Source organism: Mobula hypostoma, chromosome 20 (genome assembly GCF_963921235.1).
Source record: "Mobula hypostoma chromosome 20, sMobHyp1.1, whole genome shotgun sequence".
NCBI lineage: Eukaryota > Metazoa > Chordata > Chondrichthyes > Myliobatiformes > Myliobatidae > Mobula > Mobula hypostoma.
In genome coordinates this window covers 15,560,538-15,574,023 of record NC_086116.1, presented here as the reverse complement: position 1 = coordinate 15,574,023, position 13,486 = coordinate 15,560,538, and the positions used below count along the sequence as shown (strand labels likewise).

The window sequence follows — 13,486 nt, the reverse complement described above, 5'->3', positions numbered from 1 at the left end:
TTCTTCTGGGAACTCCACGATGAAGGGCCATCAATTTAACATTATGAAAAACTAGAGAGAGGCTGGGAGCATTTTTTTTAACCAATTAAACGAAGTTAAGAGCCTGGGACCATGTTGCCAAAGGCAGTGATTCAAAAAGAAATATTTGCCATTTTAAAGGAATGCTCTGTTAGTGTGGGAAGCAGATGAATGTTGAATAGAACAGGGTAATGGGATTAATTTTGATTAGTGCAGTATTGATTATAAAACTTTATACTTCCATGATTCAGAAACAAAATATACAGCCCCAGTGAGAACGGTCAATGCACACTATGGGAAAATAAAAGCTTTTAGAAGTGTTTTTTTTTTACAGAAATTAAACTAATAGGAACAACAAGTCATCCTTTGCCCATCATTCATGCCTAATTACCTGAACATTACCAGGTCTCAAGTTGTAAGGAATGGGCCAGTGGTTGCTAGATACTTCGGCGCTTATTGCTTCAGATACTTTTGACACTTAGTTGGTAGAAAAGTACGCCTTTTCATATTTAAGGAAAATTAATAAACAATCTGAACAAACCGCCATCGTAATTCTTCAACACTGACCATATGCACAGTGGTCAACAGTTAGAATTGCTGCTTTGGAGACTATGAAACTAAAGTTCTGTCCCACATTAGGTATGCCTGTGTCGTATATGAACGTTCTCAGTGTGATCCACTGAAATCTCCCCGGGCGTTTCATTTTCTTCCCACTTCACAAAGACTAACTGGTTGGTAGATTAATTAACTATTGTAAATTACCTCCTAGAGTTAAGAGTGAGGAGTCAGAGGAATATAAAGGGGAATCTGTTACACTGGACAGCAATTTTTCTTTGAACGAGTTGCTTCCTCAGATTTTTTTCTTTTTGGTTATGATAGACCACTTGAGGCTGAACACAAATACAGTTCATATCACTTAAGAATTTAGAGAAACAAATTAACTTTTAATGAATATAATGTGTTTAATTGCATAATGGTGCTGACACTGCAATAATTCAACCTAGTTAAAAATGTTTTATTGATGATTTGCATTTGTATTCAGTGTCTGAGACTTTTCTCTTAAGTGTGCAACAATAATCAGCTAGCATTGATACAGTTCCTCCATGACCGCAATGTCTTGGTGAAGCCTTTCATGGTGCTTGTCGCTGACAGCACCAAGATTTGCAGGAAAGAGTCTAAATGGGAATGCAAAAAACGAATCTTTAGTGACATGTTGCACATCATGGTTTTGTACGCTTGAAGTACGTTGTGAAGTAGCTGCACATAGTTTGGTGCTCTCTGGCTGCCAAGAAAATTTCCAACAACATCCTTGAATGCCTTGCATGTGATTTTCTCCTGTCCCACTGGAAGATCTTGATAACCTGTTTGATTTGTGGACCAATAAAAATTCTTTCCTTAATCTTGGCATCAGTTATTCTGGGATCTGTCTCAAATATCAAAATCCTTCACGGAAATTTTTGTGCTTTGTGACAGCATATTCCATCCTTGTAGACTTGAACCCAGTAATTCTGCTTTTGTCTTTGATAAATCCAGTTTTTAACCAGGTCATTTAACTCAGATTGAGTTATCAGATGAGACTCACTCTACATAAAGGGTTCAAAATCCGTATCAGTACCAGTTTCGTTTTCCACTCCTGGCTCGTGCATTATGGCATCTCAGTCTGTCTCCTCTAGACTCGACATCTCTAGTAGCTTTAGTACTGAAATGTGGCACAGATCTCATGGCTGAAGGGTGATTGGGGTATTGTATTTAATTGATTTTTTTGTTTATAACGGAGGAGCCAGACACATTGGTCAGACAGGAGTAGCAGTCTGTCACATGATCCTTCTGCCCTTCCCATATCATCAGGATTGACTTCCGAGTACCTCTGAGCCAAGCTCCAAGATCGACAGCGTGAGTTACACAAAAAATATCAGAAGCCCAGGCTTTGCCCCTGTCACCAATTTTATACCTAAAGTAGAGCTCACTGGCTTTCTTAATAAGAGAAGTCATGGTCCGTCTTTGAGGTCTAAGCATATACTCGCCACAAATATAAGAGAAAGTATCATGTTGCAACGTTGACAAGACATTTAGCCGTCACAAATACTCCTGAAAATATAATTACTTTATTATAATGAGTACACGCAATATGCTATAGGTGCAGAGCTTGAGCATCAACGTGATCGCAATCTGATATACGTGTAAACGCAATACATAGAATGGTGTGTGCGTGATGCTTTTATAGCCTTTCTAAAACCTGTCCTGCCACGCAGCATCAGCCCTGCCTAAGCAGGCCTGGACAATATATACAACCTTTCAGTTTACATTGTGGGCAACACTTCAATTGAATTGAAATAACAAATAGAGGCGATTTCACAAAAATGGTGTGTGATGGGGAAGTTTCATGGTGACTTTCATGATCAGCAGCCCAAAATCCAGAAGATACACCCAAAAGTGTTCAGGAAGCAAAATCTTTGCTGTCCAGTGTTACCAGGGAAATAAGTGGGAGAAAGGGTTTGATGGGATTGCTCACTGTAGGTTTTGATGTACGTGTCAAATAAAGCTAATCTTTAAAAATCTTTAGATAATACATTTTAGTGATCCTGATTGACAAGTAACTATGGACCAGATCAATAATGTACATGTTTGTTATTATTTGGAAACTCATCCTAAGAGCATGGAAGTAACTAATGAGATTGTGCTCTCATCTATTGAGCAGGACCTGAAACAATGAGCCCCCTGACTCAAAGGTAGGATGCCATCTCTGCTGTCTTCCATTACTGTGACAGCTACATAAGAAACTAGTAAGAGAAAGTCACTCGGCCCTTGCACTTGCTCTGCCCTCTGTAGCATTACAGCTGACTTTGTATCTCGGTACTGTTTTTCTAAATTAATACTCATCCTTTAATTCCTTTACCCAAAATTCTATCAAAATCTGCACTCCACAAGTTCGCCTACACAGTCTATTTGAGCAAATATTCCAATGATTCAATAACCTCTGGATGAAGAAAGATCTTCTCATCGGAATGGCCAATAGCTGTTTTGAGCCTTGTTCTCAATAACCCAGTCAGAAAATCATCATCACTGCCTCTTGCCTTTTCAGTCCCAGCAGAATTTCCGTGAGATCAAAGTTCAAAGATCAAGTTAAATTTATTATCAAAGTACACGTGTCACCATATGCAACCCTGAGATTCATTTTCTTGCAGGCATACTCAATAAATCCAAGAAACAACAGATTCAATGGAAGGCCACATCCAAAAGGATGGGTGAACAATCAGTGTGCAAAACACCACAAACTGTGCAAAAAAGGAAATAGTAATAATATAAATCAAGAACAGAAGATGAAGAGTCTTTGAGAGTGACTCCATGGGTCAGGAGAACAGTGCAGTGATGGGGCAAGTGAAGTTATCCCCTCTGGTTCAAGAGCCTGACGGTTCAGGGCAATGTTCCCTCTAATTTGTAATGACCAGTGTGTGCAAAAATCTTGTGCTGTGCAATTTTTTGCCCCGTGACAACAACATGTGCACACTGAATTTTTAAGTGGAAGTAAACCTGAAGCTATGCCAAGGTTAATAAACTACCAAGTTCAGTTTGTTGTTCATTATTTAAAAGAAATAAAATAACACACATCAATAAATCTTATTTTTCATATACACTATGACAATTCACACAGATAATACCAGTTTCTGTATTGTACTTAAATATTTCTCTTAAATGCACATTCCTGACCTCATGAGCTTTCGGTGTAGCAATTTCTATTGTTTCATTAAACCATTCCCCTTTAAGTGAACGAGCAGATCTTTTGTGCTTCACACCCTTTACTTCTGTGGAATTCGACATAGTGATTAAATAATTTCTTCAATAAAAACAGTATAAATAAGCCAGTTCTAAAAACTGCAGACAAATCATCACAAACTCCACGTTGCCAACGTCGTCTGCATCAGAAACCGCAAAAGGAAATGTGACTGTGAACAATCGTGAAATATACTTAACATGCCAACAAGGTAGAGGGTGACAACCTTTGGTGCGCAGTTTAAATTCCTTTATGCACCAGTCACAAAAGATGAGTGCGTGTACACGCATGCACAGACATTAAGGGGAACATTTTCAGGGTAATAACTGTTACCGAACCTGGTGGTGTGGGTCCTGAGGTTCCTGTAACTTCTTCCTGATGGCAGCAGCGAGAAGAGAGCATGGCCTGGGTGGTGGGGGTCCCTGATGATGGATGCTGCTTTCCTGCAACACCACTCCTTGGAGCTGTGCTCAGTGGTGGAAAGGGTTTTACCCATATGGACTGGGGCATATACATTACTTTTTGTAGGATTTTCCATTCAAGGGCATTGGTGTTTCCATATCAGGCCATGAAGCAAGCAGTCAAGGTACTCTCCACCACACATCCATAGAAATCTGTCGAAGTTTTAGATGATATGCTGAATCTTTGCAAACTTCTAAGAAAGTAGAGGCACTGCCATACTTTCCTCATAATGGTACTTACATGCTGGATCTAGAACAATTCCTCTGAAATGATACGCCAAGGAATTTAAAGTTGCTGACCCTCTCCACCTTTGATCCCCGGATGAATACTGGCTCATGGACCTTGGTTTCCTCCTCCTGAACTCAATAATCAGCTCCTTGGCCTTGCTGACATTGAGTTGTAGCACCACTCAGCTAGATTTTCAGTCTCCCTCCTATATGCTGATTCATCACCACCTTTGATTTGGCCAACCTCAGTGGTGTCACCAGCAAACTTTAATGTGGCATTGCAGATGTGCTTAGCCTAACAGTCACAAGTATAATGTGAATAGAGCAGGGGGCTAAGCACACAGCTTTGTGTGCACCTGTGCTGATGGAGGTTGTGGGGGAGATGTTGTTGCCAATCCAAACAAGGAGGTATTGAGGCCAAGGTCGTGAAGCTTATTGATTAGCTTTGAAGGAATGATAGTATTGAATGCTGAGCCGTGGTCAATGACGAGCATCCTAATGTATGCAACTTCACTGTCCAAATGTTCCAGAGTTGAATGAAGAGCCAATGAGATGGCATCTGCCGTTGACCTTTTGTGGTGGTAGGCAAATTGGAGTGGACCCAAGTCACTTCTCAGGCAGGAGTTGATATGTTTCATCACGAGCCTCTCCAAACACTTCATCAAAGTGGATGCAAGTACTACTGGGCGAAAGTCATTGAGGCTGATTACTAAGTTCTCCCTAGGCACTGGTATAACCGAAGCCTGCTTGAATCAGGTGGATACCTCAGACCGCCAAAGCAAGAGGTTAAAGATACTGGTGAACACTACAACCAGTTGACCAGTACCCCATTTGGGCCAGCCGCTTTCCATGGGTTTACCCTCTTGAAGACTGCTCACATCAACTTCAGAGACCTCAGGGTCATCATGGGGGTGTTGGGGCTCGTGGAGGTACCCCCACAAAAGGCATTGAGCTCATCTGGGAGCAAAGCCCTGTTATCACATATGTTGCTTGGTTTCACTTTGTAGGAGGTGATAGCATTCAAGCCCTGCTATAACTGTTGAGCATCCTTTCATGACTAAAGTTTAGTCCAGAATTGCCACTTTGCACATGACATGGCCTTCTGGAGATTGTACCTGGACCTCTTGTATTCCACCTGGTCGCCAGACCTGAATGCCACTCATCTGGCTCTCAGCAAAATACAGTACGAATATCACGGTTCACCCAGGCCTTTTGGATGGGGAAAGCTCTGAATGCTTTTGTGGGGACACATTCATCAATGATTGTTTTTATAATATCCGTGACAACCTTAGTGCACTTATTCAGATCCTCTGCCTCCAGCAATCACCTCTTTGTTGTCCTAATCTCGGGAGCTTTGCTCTTTAAGCCTGATTTATACTTGTGCGCCAACTCGACGCTGTAACCTACGCAAGTGGCCTACACATGTTGTGAGCATTTATACTTGTGCGTTGGTGTGTCTGCATCGCTCTGCAATTCAGGCACATCACGCATGCGCACGCACCAGTCCGTGCAAGGCTTCACGGTCATGGTAGTATTTCTCGGGGTAAACAGGTCTAAAAGCCAGCGTCTTTTTTCGTAAAAGTAAAATGTGTCCTCCATAATTTCGGAGGTCTGTAAAGCTTTATGGAAAGCATTGCAGCCAGAGTTCCTTCCCTGCCCTTGAGTCGCCCAATGGGAAGCTACTGCAGTGTAGGAGGAAATGCGATGCTACCAAGCAGACCAATCACAGTTGTTCAGTCTGCATTGCCGCGACACGTAGTTACATTTTGGGAGAGGTGCGTGTCAGGCTACGGTGTAGGGATCCGCGTTGGCTCTGCGTAGGATTCGCGTACTTACGGCGTCGAGTTGATGCAGAGGTATAAATTAGCCTTTAGCCTCTGCAGGTAGGAGGACCACCACCAAGCCATCAGGTTTCCCAAAATGCAGTCTAGGCATGGAACAGTAGGAATTCGTAGCACAGTAGTGGTTGATTGTGTTGCGATCTTTGGTGCTGCAGGTAATATGTTGCCAATTGACTGCTCATTCTTCTAAGTAAAGGCATCCGTTAGTCTTGCGAAACCATGGATCTGCACCTGGAAAGTCTTCATTTTCCACGGCGCAGGCCTGGGCAAGGTTGTATGGAAGACCAGCAGTTGCCCATGCTGCAAGTCTCCCCTCTCCATGACACCAATGTTGTCCAAGGGAAGGACATTAGGACCCATACAGCTTGGCACCAGTGTCGCTGCAGAGCAATGTGTGATTAAGTGCCTTGCTCAAGGATCCAACACATTCCCGCGGCTGGGGCTCGAACTCACGGCCTTCAGGTAGCTAGTCCAATGCCTTAACCACTTGGCCACGTGCCCACACATCATTCTTCTAAGCTCTACAGAATATCAGGCCAACCTGCTTAATCTCTTTCATAGGCCACACTATGATTTCTTTAATGTCTAAAAGAACTATTGGTCCATGCCTTGAATATACTTAGCAACTAATCCTATGCAGTTCTGTGAGGAGGCAAGAGGGTACACTTTTACGTGAGTTAGAGGGAGGCTATTAATACTGGAGGGGTCCTCTGTAACTTCTTTCCGCTAATGTACAATTCTATTCAACCGATCATTATGTTTTAGTTCTTGCTGCATATAATAATCTTATAAGGAGCCAACTGCCTTCATTCTTTTCCCTTATCTGATGTACAATAATTTTATTTTTCATTGAACTATCTGATTGGTTGCTATCTCCTACCTCAATACACTCATCAGATTTTTGTTCTTAACAATGTGCCATCAAAGTTTAATTCAAAACCATTAAAATTGCATTAGAATCAAAATCATTGAAAAAAAATCCACAATATGCCTCACCTTATAAAGGATCTATTCAACGTATTTCCTCTTGAGTCTTCCGGCACTCCATGGAAAGACTGAAATGCTTCACAAACTAGCAGCAAGCAAGGTCATCGTAACTCCTGCACAAATTAACTAGCAAAAGCTTTAGATCACATTGATAGCTGTGGTGAATTACTAGGAAGTGGTATTTCACAAACCATTCTGCCCAGGGTGGGAATTCTATATCCATTCCCTGAAGCCAAATGGAAATTTACCATTTGGAAATATTTCGAATGAACACAGTAAAGTAATTCTGCCATAATATCTTCCTAAACATCCACACCCATCCACTATTAGCAACACGAGATCCATTTAAGAAATGTTGGTTACATAAAACAATACAGCAGATGAGCAAGTCCCTTAGCCCACAAAGTTGTGTTAAACTAATTTCATACATAACTAAACTAATCCCTTCTGCCTAAACAATGTCCATATTCCTCCATTATTTACACAATCATGAGTTTATTCCAGAGCTTTAAGTGCCTGTTTTGCATTAGCCTTGACTACCATCCCTGACAGCACATACTAGGCATGTCACTCCCTGTATAGAAAAACTTGCTCCAAACATCTCGTTAAACGTACTCCTTCTGACCTTAAACACATGCCCTCAAGTATTAGGCATATCGATTCTGGGAAAAAGATACCAGTTGCCCATTCTACTTATGCTTCCCATAAACTTATAAACTTCTATTAGGTCTTCTGTCAGACTCTGCTGCTCCATTGAAAACCACCCCAGTTTATCTAACCTCTCCTTTTAGGCACCACGGTAAGGTAGCATAGGTGCAAAGAAATTTAGGAATCCTCATGCAAGACTCCCAGAAGGTTAATTCATAGGTTAGGTCTGTGGTAAAGAAGGCAAATGCAATGTTGGCATTTATTTCAAGAGGAATAGAATATAAAAACAAAGAGATGCTGAAGCTTTGTAAGACACTAGTCAGGCCTCACTTGGAGTATTGTCAACAGTCTGGGCCTTTTATCTCAGAAAGGATGTATTGTTATTAGGGACAGCCCAGAGAAGGTTCACAAGGATGATGCCAGGAATGAAGGGGTTAACATATGAGGAGCCTTTGGCTGCTTTGGGCCTGTACTCACTGGAATTTAGAAGAATATGTGGGGATCTCATTAAAACCTACCAAAAGTTGAAAGGACTAGATAAGGTGGGTGTGGAAAGGATGTTTCTTCTGGCGAGGGTAACCAGAACTAGAGGGCACAGCCTCAAAATTGAGGGGCGACCTATTAGAGCAAAAGTAAGGAGGAACTTTATTAGCCAAAGAGTGGAGAATCTGTGGAATGCTCTGCCACAGACTGCAGTTGAAGCCAAGTCCCTGGGTATATTTAAAGCGGAAGTTGATAGATTCCTGATCGGTCGGGGCATCAAGGGATATGGTGAGATGACAGGTGTATGGTGTTAAATGGGATCCGGGATCAGCCATGATGAAATAGTGGAGCAGACTCGATGGGCTGAATGGCCTAATTCTGCTCCTATGTCTTATGGTCTTATTGTAGCGGTTAGCAAAACGCTATTACAACTCGGGGCATTCCAGAATTCAGAGCTTCAATTCTAGTGTCATTCTTCATTAAGTCTTTGTCCATCCTTCCCCTGGAATGTGTGGCTTTCCCCGGGTGCTCTGGTTTCCTCCCACAGTCCAAAGACGTACTGGGTAGGTTAACAGGTCGTTGGTTTGGGTTCAGGGGTAATGGGGGTGCTGGGGCAACACGGCTTGAAGGTCTGGAAGGACCTAACCCAATAAAAAGTAAAGCATAGGCTCTCTAATCCAGACAGCTTTCTGGTAAACCTCGACCAGTGGAAACCAGGTGACTCCCTGAATGACACTTGGCAGTCTTTGAGCAAGGAACCGGGACCCAAGTGACGCAATGACAGTCATAAATGGGAGCAGAGAGCAAAATCAGTTCTGTCTGTCTGACAGCACCACGGACAGTCCTCCTTACACTGTACAAAGATGCTCTGCAAGGCAAGACTGAATGCCACACCCCACACACACACAGGAAGAATCTGGGGGATAATCACCCAACTACCAAGATGTGTAGAAACAACTGCTTTTAAGAGACTGCTAGACAGGTATATGGAGGAATTTAAGGTGGGGGGGGTTATATGGGCGGTAGGGTTTAAGGGTCGGCACAACATTGTGGGCCGAAGGGCCTGTACTGTGCTGTACTATTCTATGTTCTATGTTCATTGGATAGATATTAATTTGTCTTATTGGGGGACATGAAGTGAAAGTGAGGATAATTTATAACGAGCTTTTTTTTTGTTTTTCTTGGTGCATACTCTCCTTTCCCCCACCCCACCCCCAACCAAATCAGCAAGTCAGGGACTTCTCAGTCTGGTCACCTTCTTACCTGGATACTGGCTGGATTATAGTGCACTAGTATCTGGAGAGGTTGGACAAACTTTGATTTGATTTCTCTGGAGACTAAAGGGAGACCTGATAGAAGTTTATAAAATGATGGCAGGCAGAGATGGAGTAGACAGAGTCTTTTACCGAGGGTGGTCATTTTAAATACTAGAGGCCATAGGTTGAAGCTGAGAAGGAAACAGTTTAAAGGAGATATGCAGGGTTTTTTTTCAGAAACACAGAGAAGTAGGTGCCCAGAGATTTAAAGATGGTGTGATGACAAACCAAGTTATCAGAAGTTTGATCCTAATGAGAGAGAGATAAGGGAGACAATGGAGAAACATCCAAAATGCTAATAAGATAGAAGAGAGACTAACGAGAAAGAAACCAGAATTCAGATATTGACAGACCGTTTGCTTTGAACCTGAACTGTTTGAAGTTTGATGGACAGGCAATACCCCAGCAGGGGGATAAAAAGAACAGGTTCGCTAAGGCACGACACACACCACGAGATAACGAGACCCTGGAAGAGCGGTGAGCCCCCCACAAGTTGGTGGGAGTTTGGAGGTCTGGTCGTGGGAACCGACCATAGACGCACAGGGTGAAAAGGATACGATTGGTGGGAACCTGGTGTGTGTGTCCGCCCTTGCCTGGGTGCCGGGTTCACCGCCGAAGAACGGTCGTATCCGGAACGGAGGGGTCACAGTCGGTGACTACAGAAGACATTAAAAAGGGTCCACCCGAAAGCCAACTGCGAAGAACATCAAAGGTCTGCTGAATCAGATTTGCATATCTCTATCTCTCTCTCTCTCTCTCTCTCCAACAGCACAACAGCGATTACTGCGAACTGTACTAAGCTGAACTGAACTCTGCGTCACTTGAGACTGATCATTTTACCCCTAGACTGCGATAGAGCTTGGTTGATTCCTATTACCCTAGATCTGTGTACATGTGTGTTTTATCATTGCTAACTGTTGCATTTATATCCTTACGATTAGAGTACTGTGTTACTTATTTCTTTAATAAAAACTTTATTAGTTTCTGTTAAACCAGACTCCAACACGTGGTCCATTTCTGCCGGTTTGGCAACCCAGTTACAGGGCCCGTAACAATGGTCTTCAAAGTAACCATTAACTCCTGCTTGCCTGTATTCATATAATCTTCACTGAAGCATAGTGCTGGAAGTCTTTAGTGCTTTGCTCTTCCAGTGTCACTGCTACCGCAGTGTGGTGCTGGGATCTGTAAATGATACCATTCTTCCTACAGTCACCGACTTGTCAAGTGTTTGCATTTTTATAGAGAACATTTCAGTAGATGCTGTACAATTCAGAACAGGCTACATGATAAGTGGGCTGCAAAATGCTGGAGGAACCGCCTGTGTCAGGTTCAGTCTTTATGCAAATAGTTCACAACCTCTGATTTAACCTCAGCCAACCACCATCTTCAGAATTTTCACTTCCCTTGACTTTGCAGCTTGTTTGCACAAGGGTTTGATTATTCATGCATTCGTCTGCCATCCACTAAATTTGAAAACTTGATGCATGCCAGATTCCTGCTGCTAGGGCTGGGAAGCGGGACTAAAGCAGCCTTATCTGAAATTCGAAGTCCGGTCCTGGTTTTTCATCTGGTGTGGGAAGCTGAGATGTGAGGGGAGGTCAGTATGGAAGTCCCTACAGACACCTAGACACCTCCAGTCAACTGGAGAGTTATTTACTGCAGTCCATTTCCTGCCTAACAGAAGAACTCAGAAAGCTGGGCATGTTCATCCAACTCCCAGCTTTCAACCCATGTGTCAAAAATAAGTAATTCATCCTGTAATGGGGGGCAGGATATGGGATTTGGTCTCAAGGGCCCCAAATTAAAATACTTACCGCACTGACCAAAACGATAGATTTTACTGCTGAAGAAAATAAACACCTTCAAAAAAAACATAAATACCGTACACCTTTTCTCTCATAAAAAACATCAAATCAGAGTGGGCATACATTTGCCAGATTTCATTGGACAGAGTGGCAGGTCGAAACTACGGAGAAAGCAACCATTAGGTGTAAGAATTTTTCACTGTTAAACTTTCCGACACTTGCCCTCAGATCGCGCGTTAATGTTACATAATCTATAAAGTACACAGCGATTTATAATTTATATCGAGATTTTTCATTTGCTCATATCGAATAGATCAGCGCGATTTCCAATCGGCAGTAGCTCAATTTCCACTCTCTGCAATCGGCAACAGTAAACACGCGTGCGATTCAATAAAAAGTCCCTGGAGATGTGGAGAAGCCACGCTGGTATCCCTCTCGCCCACAGATGGTTCTTACTGATCTGACTTCACCCAGCCGGACCCGGCACTGGATGCCAACGCGGAGTGCAGTCTGTCTGTATCAGTGGGACGCGGCTTGGGCAGCAGTAACCCCGCTCAAGCACGCATGGCCGGGAACTACTGAGGAAGGAAATCCCGGAGAAAGAATCAAAAACCCGCAGAGATAAATATTAAAACAAATGGCCCCACTGTTGACAAATTTATATTGTGCTGGGTGACAGCGTATTTGCCTGCAACAGTGATTTACAACTAAGCGTCCACGAGAGAGAGCATGACACTGGGCGATAACTTGAAACAAATTGTCTTGGTTACAGATCCACTCCGGAGATCTAGCTTATTTTAGTTACCTGACTTGCCCACGCCTGCTCTCCCGAAGACGGCCAACTTCACCTCGGCACTCTTCGCCATGGTACAGCGACTGATGAATTCAATCAATAAAGCAATTCGAGCCACCGGCAAACTTCACCATCTCAGTCCCTGTGGAGAACGACCCCCTCTGTGTGGAAGGAAGGTTGCGGGTGGGAAAAGGAGGGGGGGGAGGCGAAAGTTACTTTAAATTGACCATCACATCAGCATCAGAAATCCTAACAAACCCGTGAAACAACTGACAGGATTCGCCCGGCTTGATCGCACTGGGTCACAGCAGCGTGGCACGTTCGAGCACTGGGACTGTTTTGAAAATGCCCATCACTGTAAATGCTGTGCTGACTAACGGTATCACTGGCACATTGCAATTGGGGGGTCTTTTTCAATTCAACCAGTGCATTGCAAGCTGACACAGGCGGGGGAAGAGGCGGCGAGGCAGGATATAACCGAGGGGGACGGGGGAAGTGGAGGGGGCTTCGTCCAACTCTGCATCCAGCAGTTCTTAACGCTGTATGTTTGCAAACGGAGACGGACTTGCTGCGAGACTCGGATCCCACTGTTGCATCCAGCCACAGCCCGGCCTCGCCGGCGGAGTCACCATCTATGGATACTTTTTCTTGCCCCTGCAACCACGAGAAAACCCACCCACTGCCGCTATCGTCCGCAAGAACTCCTGCAGCCCCCCGCGCGTCTGATCCGCCGCAACACTCCAGTTCGGGACACAATTCTGTGCGGACTAAAGCTGCAAAATTTTAAATGGGCTGCACGCCTGGATTGCGAACGGAGGGGAGTGGGTGGGCCAGTTCGCCTACCTTTCAGCCAGTTAGAGGAGATGCGTCCTCCGACTGGGGTGGGATGTGCCATTGACACCGAGTAGCACCGCCCACTATAGATCGGTTGCAAAGTGGGGGCTGGATTTCTGCAGAAACGTGTACAGGATTGACAATGGCTAGAGACATAAAATAGGGAGGAAGGGATTCTGACTGATCACAACAGCAGCGAGTACAACTGCCCTTATATTCTATTTACACAATCAGAGCTGCGCTTTCAATTGCTGAAACCTGTTGTTTTCTTTCAATTATCGCTAGAGGCAGTTTTTTTAA

At 43.6% G+C, this 13,486-nt stretch overlaps 1 protein-coding gene across 1 annotated transcript in view; it reads right to left on the bottom strand.

The window, feature by feature from the left end:
• The window catches only part of rerg (RAS-like, estrogen-regulated, growth inhibitor), a 71,444-nt gene extending 58,281 nt beyond the window's left edge, over positions 1 to 13,163 (bottom strand). The window contains exons 1-2 of the mRNA XM_063072460.1: positions 13,029 to 13,163; positions 12,365 to 12,513 (exon numbers count right to left, since the gene is read on the bottom strand). Of these exons, the coding sequence (XP_062928530.1) occupies positions 12,365 to 12,425 (61 nt within the window). The 5' untranslated portion in view covers positions 12,426 to 12,513; positions 13,029 to 13,163. The remainder of the gene's footprint in view (positions 1 to 12,364; positions 12,514 to 13,028) is intronic.
• Positions 13,164 to 13,486: the final 323 nt, after the last annotated feature.